The 25,813-nt window shown below is 46.0% G+C and overlaps 1 protein-coding gene across 1 annotated transcript in view; it reads right to left on the bottom strand.

Moving 5' to 3' along the window:
• Positions 1-10,159: 10,159 nt before the first annotated feature.
• Positions 10,160-25,813, bottom strand: part of LOC144681848 (septin-7-like) — a 77,825-nt gene continuing 62,171 nt past the window's right edge. The window contains exons 10-13 of the mRNA XM_078543900.1: positions 16,684-16,809; positions 13,426-13,561; positions 13,023-13,168; positions 10,160-11,742 (exon numbers count right to left, since the gene is read on the bottom strand). Coding sequence (XP_078400026.1) covers positions 11,703-11,742; positions 13,023-13,168; positions 13,426-13,561; positions 16,684-16,809 — 448 coding nt within the window. The 3' untranslated portion in view covers positions 10,160-11,702. The remainder of the gene's footprint in view (positions 11,743-13,022; positions 13,169-13,425; positions 13,562-16,683; positions 16,810-25,813) is intronic.

Consider the following 25,813-nt stretch of genomic DNA (forward strand, 5'->3'; position numbering starts at 1 on the left):
TGCAAGAGACTAAAGGCAGGGCTACTTGGCTCTTGGGTTTATGAGGAATATGGCCACAAGGATTGAGGGGAGTTGAGAGGTTCGGGGAGAGAAGTTTCTCACACTGGTGTGGAGGTGAATGCTCCAAAAAGTGACAGAACGATCTGGATTGACGAATTGCAGTAGCAATGTTGAAATCTGTTGACATTCTGCTTCCAAATTGTGGGAACAACAAGTATTCATAGATTGGGAACATGTTCCATTGACAATTTTATCTACAATTTTAGATCATGAACTCTCTCCTCCATCCCTACCCCCATTCTAACCCCCCCACTTTTTTACCAATAATTTATAGATTTTTCTTTTCCCACCTATTTCCATTATTTTTAAATGTATTTCCATCCATTGTTTTATCTCTACCTTTTAGCCTATTTCGATCCCTTCCCTTCAGCCCACCCCACCCCCACTAGGGCTATCTGTACCTTGCTTGTCCTGCTTTCTACCCTTAATTAGCACATTCCTTAGATAATATCACCACCTTCAACACCTCTTTGTCCTTTTGTCTATCCAACTGATGTTCCATTGACTGGCAGGAGATTCTGATAGGTAGCAGATACAGGAAAACCTCACGTATTCTGAAGGGATTAGATAATTTATTGAAAAAGACAAACAGCAAAGAATACAGGTTATAAGCAGGAATGGTATTATAATGAGACAGTGTATCACACTGTAGCACATACTCTGTATCTAACCCTGTGCTGTACCTGCCCTGGGAGTGTTTGATGGGGAGTGTACAGGGAGATTTACTCACTATCTAACCCCGTGCTGTACCTGTCCTGGGATTGTTTGATGGGGACAGTGTAGAGGGAACTTTACTCTGTATCTAACCCCGTGCTGTACCTGTCCTGGGAGTGTTTGATGGGGACAGTGTAGAGGGAGCTTTACTCTGTATCTAACCCCGTGCTGTACCTGTCCTTGGGGTATTTGATGGGGACAGTGTAGAGGGAGATTTACTCAGTATCTAACCCCGTGCTGAACCTGTCCCGGGATTGTTTGATGGGGACAGTGTAGAAGGAGCTTTACTCTGTATCTAACCCCGTGCTGTACCTGTCCTTGGGGTGTTTGATGGGACACTATCATATAGCTTGTGGAGGTGTGGAGTATTGCCCAGCCACCTTGAAGCTGCTCCTTCAGCTCTGCTCCCTGTCAGTGTCAGTTCTGTATCTCAGTCCAGTTTGAGCAGTTCCATTTTGTTTTGGACATATTTCTTTGTCTTTACTGCCTCCTAGCCCCCTGTTACGGTGAGACAGCTCAGTGTTACTGACAGAAGCTTGCTGATATTCTGCACTCCCAATAGTTGCCGAGATCACATGACATGCTCTAATCTGTAGTCAGATTATTTAAAACCACCCAATGAAGCAGATTTTGCTCAGATACAGAAAGACCAAACTGCAAAAATCCCTCCCAATGGAAGAAATTTGAATCCCTGTTGCTGATGCGCATAACAAGTTGCAGGGGAGCTGCAGTATGAAGCAGTAAGGGATGTGCAACCTGTACTTCATTCTCTCACCTTGGTCATGGGCCCTCATTTCCCCCATTTTTTTGGCATCTGGTTCCTAGCTGCCCTCTAATGGTTTTCACCCAGTGACCATTCTTCCTGTCTAAAGCTGACGCAGTGATTCTCATCCACCATTCGACTGTGGGAGTACCACAGGCCAGGTCAATCATTTCACAGCTTGTGGTTCAGACTGCCCAAAGGGATTCCCTAGACAAGGGCCTGAGCTGTTGGCTCACACCAGTCTCTCAAACCAGGACAGGACAATGGCAGCCTTGCTGCTGTCTGGAGTCTGTTGACTCAGCAGACATGGTGTGTCCTGATATCAGGAAGATGCTGTCAGCTGTATCGACCCAATGTTTGCTTGCCCAGGACAATCTCCAGCTGCTCCAATGGACTTTTGCTTCCCCCAAACAGACGGTCGTCCTGCTGAAGCTAGAAGCTTCTTCTCCTGCCACACATTTCCCCCACCAGGGTCCAAACTCTGTTCTCAGAGCCCTAAATTCAACACCACCAATCACTGATTTATAAAGAACTCACATTTCTAGAGAAACTTCCAGATTTGCAGCATGTCCCAAAGCTCTTCACACTCCATGAGATATATAAAACTGACCCATCCAGTCTGTGCAACTATCTACCCTCCACACAGGTAAATAATCCTGGTCACATTTACCCACCCCCTCCTTCAGCCAAACTAATCGCCAGTGTTGATAGTTTCTGTCTCAACCACTGACCCTGGGAGTGGGTTACACAGCCTCAACTGTGTGTGTGAGAGAGAAGAGGCTTCTCCTTCCCTCAATCTATTTATAAATGCTGCCTCTCTGGGAGCCGGGACAGGGCCTCAGGCATGCTTAGGTCAGACTCGTCTGGCTTCCCAGCCAGCAGCACAGTCAAAACAGACTTCCGCATTCCTCTCCAGCAATCTGAAAATCCACCGGCACAGAAACTGACCATCCCTCAGCTCCCTGATAACAATAACTACAAGGCTGCAAGAGAAGTCTTTTCATTGTCTCCAACACACTGGCTACAAACATCGCTCGCAAGCAGCATCTGTCTACTCCACCAATGCCAATACTCAGGAGGCAGTAGACAGTAACTTGCCATAGCTCTCAGGATCAGGAGATATCCAACCACACGCCCCTCCCAACCCCTGCTGAACCCCCAAACTCCAAGAAGGGTCGACAGTTGCCCGGAATCTTTAATTCCACTGCCTGTTCTCAGGGGCGGCATCACTCGCATATACAAACATACGAATTAGGAGCAGGAATAGGCCACTTGGCCCCTCGACCCTTCTCCGTCATTCAATAAGATCATGGCTGATCTGACTGTAACCTCAACCCCACATTCCTGCCTACCCCCGATAACCTTTCATCCCCTTGTTAATCAAGAATCTATCCAGCTCTGCCTTAAAAATATTCAAAGACTCTGCTTCCACTGCCTTTCGAGGAAGAGAGTTCCAAAGACACTCAACGCTCTGAGAAAAAAAAATTCCCCTCCCCTCTGTCTAAAAATAAGAGGTTGCTCATTTAAAACAGTGACCCTTAGTTCTAGATTCTCCCACAAGAGGAAACATCCTCTCCACATCCACCCTGTCAAGACCCCTCAGGATCTTAAAGGATTCAATTAAATCGCCTCTTACACTTCTAAATTCCAGTGGACACAAGCCTAACCTGCCCAGCCTTTCCTCATAAGACAACCCACCCGTTCCTGGTATTAGTCTAGCAAACCTTCTCTGAACTGCTTCTAACACATTCACATCTTTCTTTAAATAAGGAGACCAATACTGTGCACAATACTCCAGATGTGGTCTCAACAATGCCCTGTACAACTGAAGCATAACCTTGCTACGTTTGTAATTAATTCCCCTCACAATAAATTATAACATTCTATTAGCTTTCCTAATTACCTGCTCTACCTGCCTACTAGCCTTTTGTGATTCCTGCAAATAGGACACCCAGATCCCTCTGAATCTCAGAGCTCTGTAATCTCTCATCATTTAGATAAGCTTCTTTTTTATTCTTCCTGCCATAATGAACGATTTCACATATGCCCACATTATACTCCTTTTACCAGATCTTTGCCCACTCACTTAACCAACTGTGTCACTTCGTAGCCTCCTTTCGTCCTCTTCACAATTTACTTTCCTACCTATCTTTGTTTCGTCAGCAAATTTAGCAACCATTCCTTTGATTCCTTCATCCAAGTTATTTAAATAAATTGTAAAAAGTTGAGGCCCCAACACTGATCCCTGTTGCACACCACTGCCCTGCCAACCAGAAAATGACCCATTTATGCCACCTCTGTTTCTGGTTAGCTAGTCAATCTACTATCCATGCCAATATGTTACCCCTTCCACCATGAGCTTTTATTCTCTGCAATAACCTTTCATGTGGCACTTTATGGAATGCCTTCTGGAAATCTAAGTACAGTACATGCACCGGGTTCCCCTTTATACACAGCACCTGTTACTCCTTCAAAGAACTCCAATAAATTGGTTAAACATAATTTCCTTTTACAAAACCATGTTGACTCTGCCTGATGGCCGTGAATTTTTCTAAGTGCCCTGCAATAACATCTTTAATAATAGCTTCTAACATTTTCCCTATGACAGATGTTAGGCTAACTGGCCTATAGTTTCCTGCTTTCTGTCTCCCTCCCTTTTTGAATAAAGGAGTTACATTTGCTATTTTCCAATCTAATGGAACCTTCCCCAGATGTAGGGAATTTTGCAAAATTAAAATCAATGCATCAACCATCTCTCTAGCCACTTCTTTCAAGACCTTAGGGTGAAGGCCATCTGGATCTGGGGATTTGTCAGTCTGCAGCCCAAACAATTTGCTTAATGCCACTTCCCTGGTGATTATAATTTACGCCAAGTTCCTCACTCTCTTCCATTTCCTGATTTACAGATATTTCTGGGATGTTACTTGTGTCTTCTATAGTGAAGGCCGAAGCAAAATACCTGTTTAATTCATCCTCCATCTCCCTACTTTCCATTATCAATTCCCCGGGCACACTTTCTATAGGACCAACGCTCACTTTGTTAACTCTTTTCTTATTTAAATATCAGTAGAAACTCTATCTGTCTTTATATTACTAGCTAGCTTTCTCTCATACTCTAATTTTTCCTTCCTCATTAATCTTTGTCAGCCTTTGCTGTTCTTTATATTCTTTCCAATCTTCTGACCTGCCACCTGCCTTTGCATAATTATATGCTTTTTCTTTAAGTTTGATACAGTCTTTAACTTTTTCAGTTAACCACAGATGGTGAGCTCTACACTTGGAATTTTTCTTTCTCATTTGAATGTATATATTCTGTGAATTCTGAAATATCCCTTTAAATGTCTGTCACTGCATCCCTATTGACCTATCCCTTAACCTCATTTGCCAGTTCACTTTAGCTAGCTCTGCTTTCATGCCCTCATAATTGCCCTGATTTATGTTTAAAATACTAGTCTTGGACTCGTTTCTCCCTCAAAATATGAGTGTAAAATTCAATCATACTATGATTGCTGCTACCTGGGAAGTTATCAATTAATCCTATCTCGTTGCTCAATACCAGGTCTAGTATAGCCTGCTCTCTGGTTGGCTCCAGAATGTGTTGTTCGAAGAAACTATCCTGAAAACATTCTATGAACTCATCTACGCGACCTTTACCCATCTGATTTTTCCAGTCACTTTGTAGATTAAAATGCCTATGATTATTGCTGTACCTTTCTGACAAGCTCCCATTATTGCTTCTTTTATACTTTGTACTACCGTGTAGTTACAATTAGGGGGTCTGTACACCACTCCTATAAGTGACTTCTTGCCTTTATTATTCCTCATCTCAACCCAAACTGCTTCTACATCCTGGTCTCCTGAACTTGGGTCATCTCTCTCTAATGTGCTAATACCATCATTAATTAACAGAGCCACCTCTCCACCTTTTCCTAACTTCCTGTCCTTCCTAAATGTCACGTACCCTTCAATATTCAGGTCCCAATCTATGTCATCCTGCAGCCATGTCTCTGTAATGGCTATCAGATCATATTTATTTATTTCTATTTGCAACATCAGTTCAATTGTTTTCTTTTGAATGCTACATGCTTTTAGATACAGAGCCTTTAGTTTTGTCCTTTTATTATTTTTGTAGTGTCTAGCCTTATCAGTTGATTTATTCTTAGAATTGTACTCTTTGTCCCTTCCTGTCACAGTCTGTTAGACATTTCCGATATTAATACCTTTCTCTCTATGCCTTTCCCCATTGCTGGTGCCAGTGCCCCACGAACCGGAACCCACTTCTCCCACACCGGTCTTTGAGCCACACATTCATTTCTCTAATCTTATTTGACCTATGCCAATTTGCACGTGGCGCAGGTAGTAGCCCAGAAATTATTACCTTTGAGGCTCTGCTTCTTAATTTGGTGCCTAGCTCGTCATACTATGTAGAGCCTCTTTGCTCATCCTGCCTATGTCATTGGTACCTATAGGGACTACAACCACTGGATCCTCCCCCTCCCACTGCAAGTTCCTCTCCAGGCCTGAGCAGATGTCCCGAACACTGGCACCAGGCAGGCAACAAAGCCATATGAACTCTCGCTCTTTGCTACAGAGAACAGTGTCAATACTCCTCACTATACTGTCCCCTACTATCACTACGTTCCTTTTTGCTCCCCCCACTTGGATGGCTTCCTGTACCATGGTCAGTTTGCTCATCCACCTGCTCTCATCCAAACAAGCTGAGAGAACCTCAAACCTACTGGACAATTGCAGAGGCTCACACTCCTGCCCTCTGGGTCCCCTTACCTGCCTCACTCGCAGTCACACCCTCCAGTCCCTGACCACTGACCAAATCAGAAGACCCTATCTAAGTGGTGTGACTGCTTCCTGGTATAAAGCATCCAGGTAACTTTCCCCCACCCTGGTGTGTCACAGAGTCTGTAGCTCAGCCTCCAGCTCAATGACTCTGAGCCGAAGTTCCTCGAGCTGTAAACATTTACTGCAGATGTGTTTGCCCTGGATCACAATGTTATCCAGAAGCTACCACATGCCGCAATCTTGATACATCACCTGTCCTGCCATCCTTAATGTGTTTTAAATAATTGATTATATTAATCACTTACTTATGTTGTTTTCTGATATACTTTATTAACTTTACCACCAATTTGTGTATGATTTTCAACCTTAGGAATAGAATAGAACTTAACCACTCACCAGATAGTCACCAAACAGCTAGCTCCTTTCCCTGTGGTAGAGCAAGAACCAATTCCTAGGGGGTGAGAAATATAGAAAGAGGAAACAAACAACTCCTTCTCACCAAATCTTCAATCCGTTTGCGAAGGCTGCACTAAAGAAGCCCGAATTTATAGTAAACTGAGCTGGGGCTACAGTAACCAGATTCAACCAGTTAGCTAATTAACTACTCAGCTCCTACTGCTGAGAGTGAGTTTACCCTGTCTAAACTGCAAGAAAGAACTTAGCCTGATTAAATAGTGTTTTCCAGGTACTGCTAATAACAGACCAGATTAGATTTTAAGAACAAAATTTAAGATCAAAATTAACTCTCCCCAAACTCCAAGTCTTCACTCAGCTTAGCTGCACTCCATTTTCTGTATTGTCCTTTTCCAAAGGAGAACCTATCATGGGCATGATATGTGGGGAAGGCATCTCTGAGATTGGGATTCTAACCTTTACCCATAATGCTGTGCTCACTAACATTATACACAGTATGTTCTAAAATCAGTCCAAGTTCCTGTCCTTGAGATTGTGCTAGCTCAACCTCCTCTGGATTGATTCTTATCCCTGCTCACCCATGAAATTGTCAGATGTTCTCTGAGCAAGGTATAATGCTCTTCAATATTGTCTGTATGAGGTAATATCAGTCAATGTACTGGACCACGGCTTTCGTTCTGCTAAATCTTTGTAGTATATTGCTCAGTAATTGAAGGAGAATAGATGGGGAAATTCACTGCCTTCCTCCCTCCACATCTGCACTTCTCATCCTGGGTCATTTCACCCTCCATCTCAACTCATAATGTTTTCTCTCCTCCGAGCTCACTGCCCTCTTATCCTCACTTAATCTCTCCCTCTGTGTAAACTCCCTGACCCATATTCATGCCCATTCACTTGACCTTGCCATCTCACATGGTCTTGCTACTTCCATTGTATCAATCACAGATAAGGCCATCTCTGATTACTTCATTGCATTACTGTCCACCCACTGTCCTTCTGCCAACAACTCTCCCTTAGTTCTTGAAAGGATATGGCTAACAACTAGTTTAGTCATCCACCACCAGCTCTGATTGGACATATAGCACTAGTTTGTGAAAACTGCTCAGAATTTCAGGATAATCCTGCAATGAAAAGTTAAGCCCCACCTTTTTTCCACTGCAAGCTGTCTTCTTAAACCTGCTCTTTCCTTCACCCTCACCTCCAACATGGTTGAGGAGCTCACAAGCTTCTTTATTATTAAGACCGAGGCCTCCGATCTCTGCCACTTCCCTCCCTTCCACTATCGCACTGCACCAAACTTCCTCTTAAGATTTTCCTACTACTCTGGCCTTAAATTCATATGTCTCCAGTTTCTCTCCTATCTCTCCTTATGCCCTGTCCAAGCACATCTTGTCCATGAGACCCAGCTCCTGCCTTGACCATATTCACACTAAACTGCTGAGCACCTAACTTTCCTCCTGGCTTCCATTTTAGCTGATATTGCTCTCTCTCTTCAGGTGTTGCACCTCAACCCTCTCAAAAAACAACCTTTGACCCTTCTGTCCTTGTAAACTACTGTCCCATCTCCAACCTCCCTTTCCTCTCCAAAGACCTTGAATGTGCTGTTGTTTCCCTAATTCGTTCCCATCTTTCCCAGGCCTCCATGTTTGAATTCCTCCAATCAGGTTTCTCCCTCTGTTACAAACTGAAACAGCTCTTATCAAAGTCACAAATGACATCCTGTGTGCTGTGAGAAAGAAACTTTCCCTGGTCCTTCTCGACCTGTCTGCAGCCTTTGACACAGTGACCACACCATCCTCCTCCAACCCCTCTCCACTGTCGTCCAGCTGGGTGGGACTGCTCTTACCTGGCTCCATTCATATCTAACCGTAGTCAGAGAATCGCTATCAAAAGCTTCTCTGTCCACTCCCACATTGTTGCCTCTTGTGTCCCACATGGATCTGTTCTTGGTCCTCTCCCATTTCCCAACTACCTGCTTCCCCTCAATGGCATCATCTGAAAAATGTCAGTTTCCACGTTTGCTGATGACACCCGCCTCAACACCATCTCTTGACTCCTCCACTGTTGCTAAATGATCAGGCTGCTTATTTGACATTCAATCCTGGATGAGCAGAAATTTCCTCCAATTAAATACTGGTTAAAATCTTTGTCTTCTATCCCCAGAAACTCCACTCTCTAACCACGGACTACAACAGGGCTAGTCGATCGGATAGGCAAGTGGCAGATGGAATACAGAGAAGTGTGAGGTGATGCAAGTTGGCAGAAGGGATAGGGAAAGGCAATACAGACTCAATGGCACAGTCCTAAAGAGTGTGTAGGAACAGAGGGACCTGGGGGCTCATGTGGATAGGTCTTTGAGGGTGGCTGTGTGTAGTTAACAAAACAAATAGGATAAATATATGGTATTAATAAATAGTGGCACTGAGTTTAAAATCAGGGAAGTTATGCTGAACCTTTGTAAAACTCTGGTTAGGCCCCAACTAAAGTATTGTGTCCAGTTCTGGTCACTGCACTTTAGGAAGGATGTGAGGGTCTTTGAGAAGGTGCAGAGGAGATTTACCAGAATGGTTCCAGAGATGGGAGATTTTAGTTACAAGGTTAGGTTGGAGAAGCTGGGGTTGTTCTCCTTGGGGCAAAGGAGATTGAGGGGAGATTTGATAGAAGTATACAAGATGATGGCAGGTTTAGATAAGGTAGACAAAGAAAAACTGTTCCTATTAGCTGATGGTACAAGGACTGGGTGGGGGGGCGCACAGATTTAAAGGTTTGGCCGAGATGCAGGAGGGACACAAAGACAAACCTTTTTTTATGCAGTGAAATGTTAATGAGCTGGAACTCGCTGCCTATGAATATGGTGGCAATGGGCAGACAAAGGAAATAAACTTGCAGGTCTTCGGGGATGGAAGGGAAAAATGGGACTGACAGGCTGAATGGCTTCCTTTTGTGGCATGCTGACACCTGGCAACGGTCTGCAACCTTGGTGTCATATTTGATCTCAAGATAACCACATCACTAAGACTATCTATTTCCATCCCTGCCTCAGTTCATTCGCTGCTGAGCTCTCATCCATTCCAATGTTACCTGTGTACTTGACCATTCCAACACACTCATACCTACCACCCACATTCAACCCTCTGTAAACCCTATATCATCCACAATCTGTTGACGCATTCTAACATGTACTGAAGGCCGTTCACTCACTACCCCACGCTCATTGACCTATAAAGGCTCCCGGTTAAAGAACGCCTTCATTTTAAAATTTCCATCCTTGTATTCAAATCCTTCCATGGCCTCACTGGTGTTTGTTTGTGTCCATGCGTGCATTCGCGTGTGCGCGCGCAGTGTTAGGAATGTCTTACTGTGTAACAATTTAACAGAGACACATCACTGACCTGAGGCTGCACTGAGAGATGAGTGTTCGATACTAGAGAGTTTAATCTTTGTTTTACATACAGACGAGATGGCAGTGATAATTATAAAATATTAAGTGAAGCTTATTTTTTGAAACTTATTTTTTGAACTTACAATAAACGCCCCGAAGGATGAGAGTCCGATTCAATGTTTCAGTCGCTCTTTCAAACAATTCCAGCCCCTGGCTGCTGGACATGTTGGGATTTGGTGGGTTGGGGAGGGAGTGGTACATATCTGCCCTCAAAAGAGCCAGGAGGGCCAGTCTGTCTCCCTGAGCGCACCACCACTCCTGGCCGGTGGTAGGTGGCAGGGGGAGAGAAAGAGAGAGAGAGAGAAAGAGACAGAAGGGTAGGGGGGAGGCAGATGGAGTATGGAGGAGGAGAGGTGACGATGGAAGGGGGAATGGGGTGGAAGCAGGGAGGGTGAGGGAGTGGTGGGGAAGGGATCTTTAAAACTCAGGACAGAGAGAGTGAAAGGACTGAAAAGCCGTCGCTTTGGACTTTCCCCTTGTAGAATAAACTGGAGAACACAAAACAAAAATACAGCAAATCTTTACTACTGCCTGACTCAGAGTTTAGGAGCTGATCTGTACCTTCAGCACAATCACAGAGTAACACTGATACTAATAGCTTGTGAGAGATAAACCACATCATTGGCCGCAGTTTAATTTTATATAAAAGCAAACAATAGAACAGCAGGAGGCCCGAGCAGCAGTTGGAGAACAAGAATCATGCAAAGCTTCTAAACTGTTGCAATGTCACTGGTAAACAAGAGGTGAACTACATACATAAATAGAAAATTACTAGGAGATAGGAGTTCTCCTTCACTTGACTGGGAGTGCACAAATCTCGAAGCTATTGTGTAACCTACTCACTAAACACTTACAAACAGGAATGGATCAGCTTTGTTCTGTGGAATGATCAGTATGAGCATGGTGGCTGGATGGGCTCCCCACTCCCTCAGTAATAACTCAGTGATCTAACCATGGACTGCAGGCTGTCCAAATCCTCATCAGGACGGATGAAAACTTGCAGAGTCCAGGCCCTCACAGAAGACATCTCCCGAACACTGGGATAATTCAAACTCCAACAAGATCAGGACTTGGCCAAATGCTATTTAGAGAAAAGAAATGGCTGAAATTGCCCGGGGATTTAGTCTAGATGAATTGTGACTTGTCTTACGAGTGGGAAGCATGCAGGGATATGTTTCTAAGCACACCAAGCAGACAGGGATTGGGAAGTTGGTGATTTACCCTTTAATCAGAGGGAGGTCAATGGAAAGAGCATTGCAGTGTTGGCAGCCATAAGGAAGCTTCCCTTACCCTGTGTGACTCGTGGTTACTACGAGTCTAAAATGCTGCAATAAGAGGCTCATTGAGAAGGAGCTCAATGCCTGGATCCTATGTAGATTTATCGTTTGATCAGCAGTGCTGTGGCACAAACGCAGTTCAGTAAATGTGTGATGAGCGGCTTTTATTGACGTCCAGAAGCTGCAGGATGGACAATGATGTCAGCCAGAAACATTCGTACAATAATAAACATCCTCAGAAAATCTTCCCTTTCTTCTTGTTTTTTTCCATCGTTCTGGGGAATTGAAGAGAAAGCTCTCAGTTTGATTCACTCATTCACTGGTGCCACGGCACTCTGGCAAGGGACAGATGCTCAATCACAACCAGGGGGAGGACGAGGGCGAGTGGAATGAGGGCTGGGGCCAGCTGGGCGAGGGGGAGCGGGGAGGAGGGCAAGCGGACAGGGGGAGGGTGAGGGGAGCGCAAGGGATCGGGGGGCAGGAAGAGTGAGGGGGCGGAAGGGTGAGTGGGAGGGCAAGCGGGGGCGCGTGAGTGGCGGGGGGGGGGGGAAGAGGGTGAACGCGAGCGGGGAGAAGGGGGGGTGGGAGGGCGGATGCGAGCGGGTGGGGGGATGGGCGGACGCGAGCGGGTGGGGGGATGGGCGGACGCGAGCGGGCGGGGGGATGGGCGGACGCGAGCGGGCGGGGGGATGGGCGGACGCGAGCGGGCGGGGGGATGGGCGGACGCGAGCGGGCGGGGGGATGGGCGGACGCGAGCGGGCGGACGCGAGCGGGCGGGGGGATGGGCGGACGCGAGCGGGCGGGGAGGGCGGACGCGAGCGGGCGGGGAGGGCGGACGCGAGCGGGCGGGGAGGGCGGACGCGAGCGGGCGGGGAGGGCGGACGCGAGCGGGCGGGGAGGGCGGACGCGAGCGGGCGGGGAGGGCGGACGCGAGCGGGCGGGGAGGGCGGACGCGAGCGGGCGGGGAGGGCGGACGCGAGCGGGCGGGGAGGGCGGACGCGAGCGGGCGGGGAGGGCGGTCGCGAGCGGGCGGGGAGAGCGGTCGCGAGCGGGCGGGGAGGAGGGCGACCACGAGCGTGGGGAGGGCGAGCCCCCTCTCAGTCCTACCCATTCTCTCTCTCATGCTTGCAGGTGCCCAATCTCTCCATGCACCCCCCTCACAGACACATACACTCCTTTGTCACATACACAAACGTGCACGAACTCTCCCTCAAGCCCTTTCCCCTGCTCACCCGCACTCCCCCCTCCCCGCACTCACCTGGACAAACCCATCCTCCAGTGCTTTCCTCCCACCTTGCGCGTGGATACCCCGCCTCCGCCAGCCGGCGCGCGCTCCCCAACTCCGCCTCCGCCATGTGGCGCGCGCTCCCCGACTCCGCCGCGCGATCCTTGATTCCACCGCGTGATCCCCGACTCTGCCGCCGCTGGCCGGCGCGCGCTGCCGAACTCCGCCGCCACACGCAACCCGTCTCCGCCAGCCAGTGCGCGCTCCCCGACTCCGCCGGCCAGCATGCGCTCCCTGACTCCGCCGCCGTGGGTGCACTGTGCCACTTACTTTGAGGTATCCAGCCTCTGTTGCTCCAACAAACGTTGCTCCATTTCCCATGATGCTTTCTCCTCCTCAAACTGTTTCCGTTTCTCCTCCAGCTCCTTGTATTGAGCCTCCAGATTCTTCTTCATCTGCTCGTGTCGGCGCTGCAGCTACAGGTGGAGGGTGAGAGAGACAGACTGAGCTCGGGACATGGGACAGTGATGGCATGAAGAGCGAGCAAAAGTATTGAGGGAGAATGCAACTGAGGAGTGGGCGAGCATGGAGCGGAAGAGAGGCTGGGGGTGGAAGGAAGAATGGAGTGGAACGGGGTGGGGAGCGGGGGGGGGCGGTAGGGAGGGGTGGGGGTAAGAAGTCAGGGGGTAGGGGTGGGAAGTGAGAGGCTGAGTGGGACAGGGAATTGTGGTACCTCATTCTCCGAGTCCTTCAGTTTCTGCTTCTTTTCTTTAACCTTCATCTCAAAGACCTGCTCCATCTCCGTCTCCATCTTCTTCATCTTGGCCACGTGCTCTCGACGCTCTTCCTCCATTTCTGCTAAAGGACTCCTGCCATTTAACACAGCTAATTACTGGAGCACTGATCCCAGCTTGGACCCCCAACACTGCACAGTCCACATGATCCTGTCATCCGACAGTGGGTCAAAACATAGGCAGTGTTGGGATGAAGGTGACTGTGACATCGTCACACTCACTGAATCATACTTGCATACATAGGAACATGTGAAATGGGAGCAGAAGTCGGCCATTCAGCCCCTTGCGCCTGCTGCCCCATTCAATAAGATCATGGTTAATTCGTTAGTGTTTCGAATTCCACATTCCCATCTACCCCCGATAACCTTTGATTCCCTTGCCTAACAAGAACTTAGCTATTTCTGCCTTAAAAATGTTCAGTGACCCTGCCTCCACCATCTTCTAAGGCAGAGAGTTCCAAAGTCGCACAACCCTCTGAGAAAAATTTCTCATCTCTGACCCCTAATTTTAAAACAGTGCCCCGAAGTTCTGGATTCACCCACAAGAGGAAACATCCTTTCCACGACCACGTTGTCAAGGCCGTTCAGAATCTCATATACTTCAATTAAGTCGTGCAAACAAGCCCAGTCTGTCCGAGCTTTCCTCAAAACAACCTGCTCATTCCAGGTATCAATCTAATAACCCTTATCTGAACTGCCTCCAATGCATTTACATCCTTCCTGAAACAAAGAGACCAAAACTGCACACAATATTTGAGATGTGGTCTCACCAATGCCCTGTGCAACTGAAGCATAACATCCTTACTTTTCCAAGATAACAGCAAAATACTGCGGATGCTAGAAATCTGAAATAAAAACAGGAAATGCTGGAAAAACTCAGCAGGTCTGACAGCATCTGTGGAGAGAGAAACAGAGTTAACGTTTCAAGTCAGCACGACTCTTCAAGGCTCGAAACGTTAACTTGGTTTCTCTCTTCACGGGTGCTGTCTGGCCGGTTGAATTTTTGCAGCAATTTCAGTTTTTGTTTTATATTTATTATCCTTACTTATCTGTTCAATTCTTTTTGCAAAAAAAGATAGCACTCCATCCGCCTTCTTAATTACTTGCTGTACCTGCATTCTAACTTTCCGGGACAATGTTGTCTGACTAGGCTATGGGACAGCTCTCCCGATTTTGGCACAAGGCCCCAGATATTAGTGAGGATGACTTTGCAAGATCCACTGTGCTGGGTGTGCCTTTGTAGTTTCTGGTGCCCACGTCGATGCCAACTGGTGCACCTGGTTTTATTATTTCTGAATTTTCTGCAGTGGTTTGATACAACTGAGTGGCTTGCTTAGCCATTTCAGAGGGCAGTTAAGATTCAACCGCATTGCTGTGGGTCTGGAGTTACATGTAGGTGAAACCGGGTAAGGATGGCAGATTAGAACATAAGAACTAGTAGCAGGAGTAGATAATTCAGCCCCTCGAGCCTGCCCTGCCATTCATTACAATCATGGCTGATCTCATTTCGGCCTTAACTCCAATTTCCTGCCCTCTCCCCATAACCTTTCAACCCATTACTAATTAAAGATCTGTCTATCTCCTCCTTAAATTTACTCAGCATCCCGGCATCCTACTCTGAGGTAGTGAATTCCACAGATTCACGACCCTTTGAGAAAAGTAATTCCTCCTCATCTCTGATTTAAATCTACCACCCCTCAGCCTAAAACTATGGCTTCTCGTTCTAGAATGCCCCACAAGGGGAAACATCTGCTCCACGTCTACTTTGTCTATCCCCTTTAGCATCTTATATACCTCAATTAGATCTCCTCTCATCCTTCTAAACTCTAGCGAGTATAGGCCTAAACTGCTCAATCTCTCCTCATCGGACAAGCCCTGCATCTCTGGAATCAATCTAGTGAACCTCCTCTGAACTGCCTCCAGTGCAACTACATCCTTCTTCAAGTAAGGGGACCAAAACTGTGCACAGTACTCCAGGTGTGGTCTCACCAATGCCTTGTACAGTTGCAACAACACTTCCCTATTTTTATACTCTATTACTTTAGCAATAAATGCCAAAATTCCATTTGCCCTCCTTATTACCTGCTGTACCTGCATACTAGCTTTTAGCGATTCATGACCGAGGACATCCAAATCCCTCTGCACTGAAGCATTCTGAAGTTTCTCTCCATTTAAATAATAAATCGCCTTTTTATTCTTTCGACCAAAATGGATAACCTCACACTTATCCACGTTAAACTCCATCTGCCAAATTTTGGCCTAGTCACCTAACCTGTCCATATTAATTTGTAAATTTCTTTATTTCTTCATTGCAACTTATTTTCCCATTTATTTTGGTGTCATCTGCAAATTTAGCTATAGTACCTTCGATCCCTGAATCCAAGTCATTAATATAGATTGTAAATAGTTGGGGACCAAGGACCGAACCCTGTGGCACCCCGCTAGTTACAGCTTGCCATCCAGAAAAAGACCCATTTATCCCGACTCTCTGCTTTCTGTTGGTTAGCCAATCCTCTATCCAAGCTAATATATTACCCGTAACTCCGTGTGATCTTATCTTGTGTATTAATCTTTTGTGTAGCACCTTATCAAAGGCCTTCTGGAAGTCCAGATATGCTACATCTACAGGATCCCCATTATCTACTTTGCTTGTCACATCTTCAAAGAATTCTAGCAAATTAGTCAAACATGATTTACTCTTCATAAAACCATGCTGACTCTGATGGATTGCATTTTGACTTTCCAAATGCCCATTATTACTTCCTTCATTATGGATTCCAACAATTTCCCAACGACAGACATTAAACTAATTGGTCTATAGTTTCCTACTTTCTGCCTCCACCCGTTTTTGAATAATGGCGTCATATCACCATTTTTCCAATCCACAGGAACCTTTCCAGAATCCAGGGAATTTTGGAATATTATAGCCAATGCATCCACTATCTCCGTTGCCACTTCCTTTAAGACCCTGGGATGTAGGCCATTAGCTTCTCAAGAGGACATTTGACAGAGTGAAGTTTCTACAATGTCCGATGTGCCTCAGTTCAAGTCTAAAAGAGCCAGAGGTGCGCCAATTTCGATTTTACACACCAATCAGCATGAAGGCAGATTTAATGATGGCTTTGTGCTATCAGCTACTGATGTCAATGTAAACTGGAGAAATATAACTGCCTTGTAACGGCCCATCATCAGACTGACCTGGTGAGGGGTCCTTTAGTCTTGCTGGCATCCACCCCATTGCCAGTCACTGCTGCCAGCTTCCGACTCCGGTAGTTCTCATAGTGGACGTTATTCGTGATATCCTTCAGATCCTGCATGTGTGTCCTTTAATAACACATATAATTTTTAGCAAAGCATGAACCACAAGCCAGAAGTACATAGCACTCACCACCACAACCACACAGAAACACAGCACATTCACCACTCGTCAAAAGCCAAAAAACACAGCACAGTCTGCACTCGGCATGTTCAAACAAGAAACACAGCAGATTCCTCGCTCCTCATCAACCCAGAAACAGTACATTCTCCACTACTCATCAAACCCGAAACACAGCACATTACCTATTCGTCATCCAAAACCCAAAAACACATTCCACACTCATCATCAACTGGCAAACACAGCACATTCCCCACTCAGTTCATAGCACCCTCGCCTTTGAATCAGAGGGTTGTGGGTTCATGTCCCACTCCCGGAAACCAAGAACTGTGATTGTACTCGAAAAGAGTTGCAATCTGTGACTGTTGGTAACTCGAAAGAGTTTCCCCATTCATCATCAACAACACAGAAACACAGCACATTCCCCACTCATCATCAACAACCCAGAAACAATGCACAATCCCCACCCATCAACTGAGAAACACAGCACATTCCCCACTCATCATCAACAACCCAGAAACACAGCACATTCCCCACTTTTCATCATCATCAACCCAGAAACACAGCACGTTCCCCACTCATCATCATCAACCCAGAAACACAACACATTCCCTATTCGTCATCATCAACCCAGAAACACAGCACATTCCCCAATCATCATCTACCCAGAAACACACCACATTCCTCACTCATCATCATCAACCCAGAAACACAGCACATTCCACACTCATCATCAACCCAGAAACATAGCAAATTCCCCACTCATCAACCCGGAAACACAGCACATTCCCCAATCATCATCTACACAGAAATACAGTACATTCCTCATTCATCATCGACCCAGAAACACAAGACATTCAGCACTCCTCATCATCATCAAACTAGAAACACAGCACGGTCCCCACTCATCATCATCAACCCAGAAACACAGCACATTGCCCACTCATCATCCCAGAAACACAGCACATTCCCCACTCATCATCAATCCAGAAACACAGCACATTCCCTAATCATCATCAACCCAGAAACACAGCACATTCCTGGCACATCATCATCAAACCAGAAACACAGCACATTCCCTATTCGTCATCATCAACCAAAACACACGGCACATTCCATATGCGTCATCATCAACCCAGAAACACAGCACATTCCCCACTCATCATCATCAACCCAGAAACACAGCACATTGCCCACTCATCATCATCGCAGAAACACAGCACATTCCCCACTCATCATCCCAGAAACACAGCACATTCCCCACTCATCATCCCAGAAACACAGCACATTCCCCACTCATCATCAATCCAGAAACACAGCACATTCCCTAATCATCATCAACCCAGAAACACAGCACATTCCCGGCACATCATCATCAACCCAGAAACACAGCACATTCCCTATTCGTCATCATCAACCAAAACACACGGCACATTCCATATGCGTCATCATCAACCCAGAAACACAGCACATTCCCCACTCAACATCATCAACCCAAAAACACAACACATTTCCTATTCGTCATCATCAACCAAGAAACACAGCACATTCCCTAATCATCTACCCACAAACACAGCACATTCTCCACTCATCATCATCAACCCAGAAAGACAGCACATTCCCTATTGGTCATCATCAACCAAGAAACACAGCATATTCCCTAGTCGCCAACATCAAACTAGAAACATAACACATTCCCTATTCGTCATCACCAACCCAGAAAAACAGCACATACCCCACTCATCATCGACCCAGACACACAGCACATTTCCCAATCCTCATCATCATCAACCCAGAAATACAGCACGTACCCCACTCATCATCATCAACCCAGAAACACAGCACATTCCCTATTCGTCAGCATCAACATAGAAACACGGCACATTCCATATTCATCATCATCAACCCAGAAACACAGCACATTCCCTAGTCGCATTCCACACTCATCATTGTGGGTTCATGTCCCACTCCCGGAAAACCAAGAACTGTGATTGTACTCGAAAGAAGTTGCAATCTGTGACTGTTGGTAACTTGAAAGAGTTTCCACACTCATCATCTGCCCAGAAACATAGCACATTCCCCACTCGTCAACCCGGAAACACAGCACATTCCCCAATCATCATCTACACAGAAATACAGTACATTCCTCATTCATCATCGACCCAGAAACATAGGACATTCACCACTCCTCATCATCTTCAACCTAGAAACACAGCACGTTCCCCACTCATCATCATCAACCAGAAACACAGCACGTTCCCTATTCACCATCAACCCAGAAACACAGCACATTCCCTATTCGTCATCATCAACCCAGAAACACGGCACGTTCCCCTCATTATCATCAACCCAGAAAAAGAGCACATTCCCTATTCGTCATCATAAAAACAGAAACACAGCACATTCCCTATACATCAGCATCAACCGAGAAACACAGCACATTCCATATTCATTATCACCAACCCAGAAACACAGTACATTCCCCAATCATTATCAACCCAGAAACAAAGCACATTCCACACTCATCATCAACGCAGAAACACAGCACATTCCCCAATCATCATCTACCCAGAAATACAGCACATTCCCCATTCATTATCGACCCAGAAACACAGCACATTCCCCACTCCTCATCATCAACGCAGAAACACAGCACATTCCCCAATCATCATCTACCCAGAAATACAGCACATTCCCCATTCATTATCGACCCAGAAACACAGCACATTCCCCACTCCTCATCGTCAACCCAGAAACACAGCACATTCCCCACTCATCATCAGCAACCCAGAAACACAACACATTCCCTATTCGTCATCATCAACCCAGAAACACAGCACATTCCCTATTCGTCATGATCAACCCAGAAACACAGCACATTCCCCTCATCATAATCAACCCAGAAACAGTGCACATTCCGTATTCGTCATGATCAACCCAGAAACACAGCACATTCCCCAATCATCATCTACCCAGAAACACAGCATGTTCCCCAATCATCATTTGAGGTGTCAGCTGTGGCTCAGTTCATAGCATCCTCACCTTTGAATCAGAGGGTTGTGGGTTCATGTCCCACTCCCGGAAACCAAGAACTGTGATCGTACTCGAAAGAGTTGCAATCTGTGACTGTTGATAACTCGAAAGAGTTTCCCCAATCATCATTTGAGGTGTCAGCTGTGGCTCAGTTCATAGCACCCTCGCCTTTGAATCAGAGGGTTGTGCGTTCATATCCCACTCCCGGAAACCAAGAACTGTGATTGTACTCGAAAGAGTTGCAATCTGTGACTGTTGATAACTCGAAAGAGTTTCCCCAATCATCATTTGAGGTGTCAGCTGTGGCTCAGTTCATAGCACCCTCGCCTTTGAATCAGAGGGTTGTGGGTTCATATCCCACTCCCGGAAACCAAGAACTGTGATTGTACTCAAAAGAGTTGCAATCTGTGACTGTTGATAACTCGAAAGAGTTTCCCCAATCATCATCAACTCAGAAACATAGCACATTCCGTATTCGTCATCATCAACCCAGAAACACAGCACATTTCCTATTCGTCATCATCAACCCAGAAACACAGCACATTCCCCACTCATTATCCCAGAAAAACTGCACATTCCCATCATTATCATCAACCCAGAAACACAGCACATTCCCTATTCGTCATCATCAACCCAGAAACACAGCACATTCTCTATTCGTCATCATCAACCCAGAAACACAGCACATTCCCTATTGGTCATAATCAAACCAGAAACACAACACATTCCCTATTCGTCATCATTAACCCAGAAACACAGCACATTCTCTATTCGTTATCATCAATCCAGGAAAACAGCACATTCACTATTCGTCATCACCAACCAAAAAACGCAGCACATTCCCAACTCATCATCAACCCAGAAACACAGCACATTCCCTAATCATCATCAACCCAGAAACACAGCACATTCCCTAGCCGTCATCATCAATCTAGAAACACAACACATTCCCCATTCGTCATCATCAACCCAAAAACACAACACATTCTCCAATCATCATCAACCCAGAAACACAGCACATTCCACACTCATCATCTGCCCGGAAACACAGCACATTCCCCACTAGTCAACCCGGAAACACAGCACATTCCCCAATCATCATCCAAACAGAAATAAAGTACATTCCTCATTCATCATCGACCCAGAAAAACAGGACATTCACCACTCATCAGCATCAACCCAGAAACACAGCACATTCCCTATTCGTCATCATCAACCGAGAAACACAGCACATTCCATATTCGTTATCACCAACCCAGAAACACAGCACATTCTCCAATCATCATCTACCCAGAAATACAGCACATTCCCATTCATTATCGACCCAGAAACAAAGCACATTCCCCACTCCTCATCATTCACCCAGAAACACAGCACGTTCCCCACTCATCATCATCAACCCAGAAACACAACACATTCCCTATTTGTCATCATCAACCCAGAAACACAGCACATTCCCTATTCGTCATCACCAACCCAGAAACACAGCACATTCCCCTCATCATCATCAACCCAGAAACAGTGCACATTCCGTATTCGTCATGCTCAACCCAGAAACACAGCACGTTCCCCAATCATCATCTACCCTGAAATACAGCACATTCCCCACTCATCATCTACCCATAAACACAGCACATTCCCCACTCATCAGAGGTGTCAGCTGTGGCTCAGTTCATAGCACCCTCGCCTTTGAATCAGAGGGTTGTGGGTTCATGTCCCACTCCCGGAAACCAAGAACTGTGATTGTACTCGAAAGGGTTGCAATCTGTGACTGTTGATAACTCGAAAGAGTTTCCGTATTCGACATGATCAACCCAGAAACACAGCACATTCCCCAATCATCATCTACCCAGAAACACACCACATTCCTCACTCATCATCATCAACCCAGAAACACAGCACGTTCCCCACTTATCATCAACCCAGAAATACAGCACATTCCCCACTCATCATCAACCCAGAAACATAGCACATTCCGTATTCGTCATCATCAACCCAGAAACACAGCACATTCCCTAATCGTCATCATCAACCCAGAAACACAGCACATTCCCCACTCATCATCAACCCAGAAACACAGCACATTCCCTATTCGTCATCATCAACCCAGAAACACAGCACATTCTCCAATTATCATCTACCAGAAACAGCGCACATTCGCCACTCATCATTAACCCAGAAAAGCAGCACATTCCGTATTCGTCATCATCAACCCAGAAACACAGCACATTCCCTATTCATCATCAACCAAGAAACACGGCACGTTCCCCGGTCATCATCATCATCGCAGAAACACAGCACATTCCCCACTCATCATCCCAGAAACACTGCACATTCCCCTCATTATCATCAGCCCAGAAACATAGCACATTCCCTATTCGTCATCATCAACACAGAAACACAGCACATTCCCTATACATCTTCATCAACCCAGAAACACAGCACATTCCCTATTCGTCATCATCAACCGAGAAACGCAGCACATTCCATATTCGTTATCACCAACCCAGAAACCAAGCACATTCCCCACTCATTATCAACACAGAAACAAAGCGCCTTCCCTACTCGTCATCAACCCAGAAACAGAGCACATTGCCCACTCATCATCAACCCAGAAACAGAGCACATTGCCCACTCATCATCAACCCAGAAACACAGCACATTCCCTATTCGTCATCATCAACCCAGAAACAGCACATTCCCTATTCGTCATCACCAACCAAAAAACACAGCACGTTATCCACACATCATCAACCCAGAAAGACAGCACATTCCCCAATCCTCATCTACCCAGAAACACAGCATATTCCCTATTCGTCATCATCAACCCAGAAACACAACACATTCCCTATTCGTCATCATCAACCCAGAAACACTGCACATTCCCCTCATCATCATCAACCCAGATACACAGCACATACCTCACTCATCATCAACCCAGAAACACAACACATTCCCTATTCATCATCATCAACCCAGAAACACAGCACGTTCCCTGAAAGTAATCATCAGCCCAGAAACAGTCCACATTCCCCTCATCATCATGAACCCAGAAATACAGCACAATGCCCACTCATCATCAACCAGAAACACAGCACATTTCCTATTCATTATCAACCCAAAAACACAGCACATTCCCTGTTCGTCATCATCAACGTAGAGACACAACACATTCCCTATTCGTCATCATCAACCCAGAAACACAACACATTCCCGATTCGTCATCATCAACCAGGAAACACAGCACATTCCCCACTCATCATCAACCCAGAAACGCAGCATATTCCCCAATCTTCATCAACCCAGAAACACAGCACATTCCCTATTCGTCATCATCAACCCAGAAACACAACACATTCCCTATTCGTCATCATCAAACCAGAAACACAACACATTCCCTATTCGTCATCATCAACCCAGAAACACAACACATTCCCTATTCGTCATCATCAACCCAGAAACACAACACATTCCCTATTCGTCATCATCAACCCAGAAACACAGCACATTCCCCACTCATCGTCAACGCAGAGACACAACAGATTCCCTATTCGTCATCATCAACCCAGAGACACAACACATTCCCTATTCGTCATCATCAACCCGGAAGCACAGCACATTCTCCACTCATCATCAACCCAGAAACACGGCACATTCTCCAATCCTCATCAACCCAGAAACACAACACATCCCCTATTCGTCATCATCAACCCAGAAACACAACACATTCCCTATTCGTCATCATCAACCCAGAAACACAGCACATTCCCCACTCATCGTCAACCCAGAGACACAACACATTCCCTATTCGTCATCATCAACCCGGAAGCACAGCACATTCTCCACTCATCGTCAACCCAGAAACACAGCACATTCCCCAATCCTCATCAACCCAGAAACACAACACATCCCCTATTCGTCATCATCAACCCAGAAACACAGCACATTCCCTTTTCGTCATCAGCCCGGAAACACAGCACATTCCCCAATCATCAACCCAGAAACATAACACATTCCCTATTCGTCATCATCAAACCAGCAACACAGCACATTCCCTATTCGTCATCAACAACCAAGAAACACAGCATATTCCCCAATCATCATCATCAACCCAGAAACACAGCACATTCCCCACTCATCATCAACCCAGAAACACAGCACATTCCCTATGTCATCATCAACCCAGAAACGCAGCACATTCCCTTTTCGTCATCAGCCCGGAAACACAGCACATTCCCCAATCATCAACCCAGAAACACAACACATTCCCTATTCGTCATCATCAACCCAGAAACACAACACATTCCCTATTCGTCATCATCAACCCAGAAACACAGCACATTCCCCACTCATCGTCAACGCAGAGACACAACAGATTCTCTATTCGTCATCATCAACCCAGAGACACAACACATTCCCTATTCGTCATCATCAACCCGGAAGCACAGCACATTCTCCACTCATCATCAACCCAGAAACACAACACATCCCCTATTCGTCATCATCAACCCAGAAACACAGCACATTCCCTTTTCGTCATCAGCCCGGAAACACAACACATTCCCTATTCATCAGCCCAGAAACACAGCACGTTTCCCAATCATCAACCCAGAAACACAACACATTCCATATTCGTCATCATCAAACCAGCAACACAGCACATTCCCTATTCATCATCATCAACCCAGAAACACAGCACATTCCCCAATCATCATCATCAACCCAGAAACACAGCACATTCCCCACTCATCATCAACCCAGAAACACAGCACATTCCCTATGTCATCATCTACCCAGAAACACAACACATTCCCTATTCGTCATCATCAACCCAGAAACACAGCACATTCCCCACTCGTCATCAACCCAGAAACACTGCACATTCGCCTCACTATCATCGACCCAGAAACACAGCACATTCCATACTCATCATTATCAACCACGAAACACAGCACATTCCACACTTCATCAACAACCCAAAAACACAGCACATTTCCTGTTCGTCATCATCAACCCAGAAACACAACACATTCCCCACTCATCATCAACGCAGAGACACAACACATTCCCTATTCCTCATCATCAACCCAGAAACACAGCACATTCTCCAATCCTCATCAACCCAGAAACACAACACATTCCCTATTCGTCATCATCAACCCAGAAACACAACACATTCCCTATTCGTCATCATCAACCCAGAAACACAGCACATTCCCCAATCATCATCAACCCAGAAACACAGCACATTCCCCAATCATCATCACCCCAGAAACACAACACATTCCCTATTCATCATCAGCCCAGAAACACAGCACATTTCCCAATCATCAACCCAGAAACACAACACATTCCATATTCGTCATCATCAAACCAGCAACACAGCACATTCCCTATTCGTCATCAGCCCAGAAACACAGCACATTCCCCAATCATCATCTACCCAGAAATACAGCACATTCCCCATTCTTCATCAACCCAGAAACACTGCACATTTCCCTCATTATCATCAACCACGAAACACAGCACATTGCACACTCATCATCAACAACCCAAAAACACAGCACATTCCCTATTCGCCATCATCAACCCAGAAACACAGCACATTCCCCACTCATTATCTACCCATAAACACAGCACATTCCCCACTCATCAGAGGTGTCAGCTGTGGCTCAGTTCATAGCACCCTCGCCTTTGAATCAGAGGGTTGTGGGTTCATGTCCCACTCCCGGAAACCAAGAACTGTGATCGTACTCGAAAGAGTTGCAATCTGTGACTGTTGATAACTCGAAAGAGTTTCCCCACTCATCTTCAACCTAGAAACACAGCACATTCCCTATTCGTCATCATCAACCCAGAAACACAGCACATTCCCCACTCATCATCAACCTAGAAACACAGCACATTCCCTATTCGTCA

Source organism: Cetorhinus maximus, chromosome 6, assembly GCF_964194155.1.
Source record: "Cetorhinus maximus chromosome 6, sCetMax3.hap1.1, whole genome shotgun sequence".
In the NCBI taxonomy this organism is placed as follows: Eukaryota; Metazoa; Chordata; class Chondrichthyes; order Lamniformes; family Cetorhinidae; genus Cetorhinus; species Cetorhinus maximus.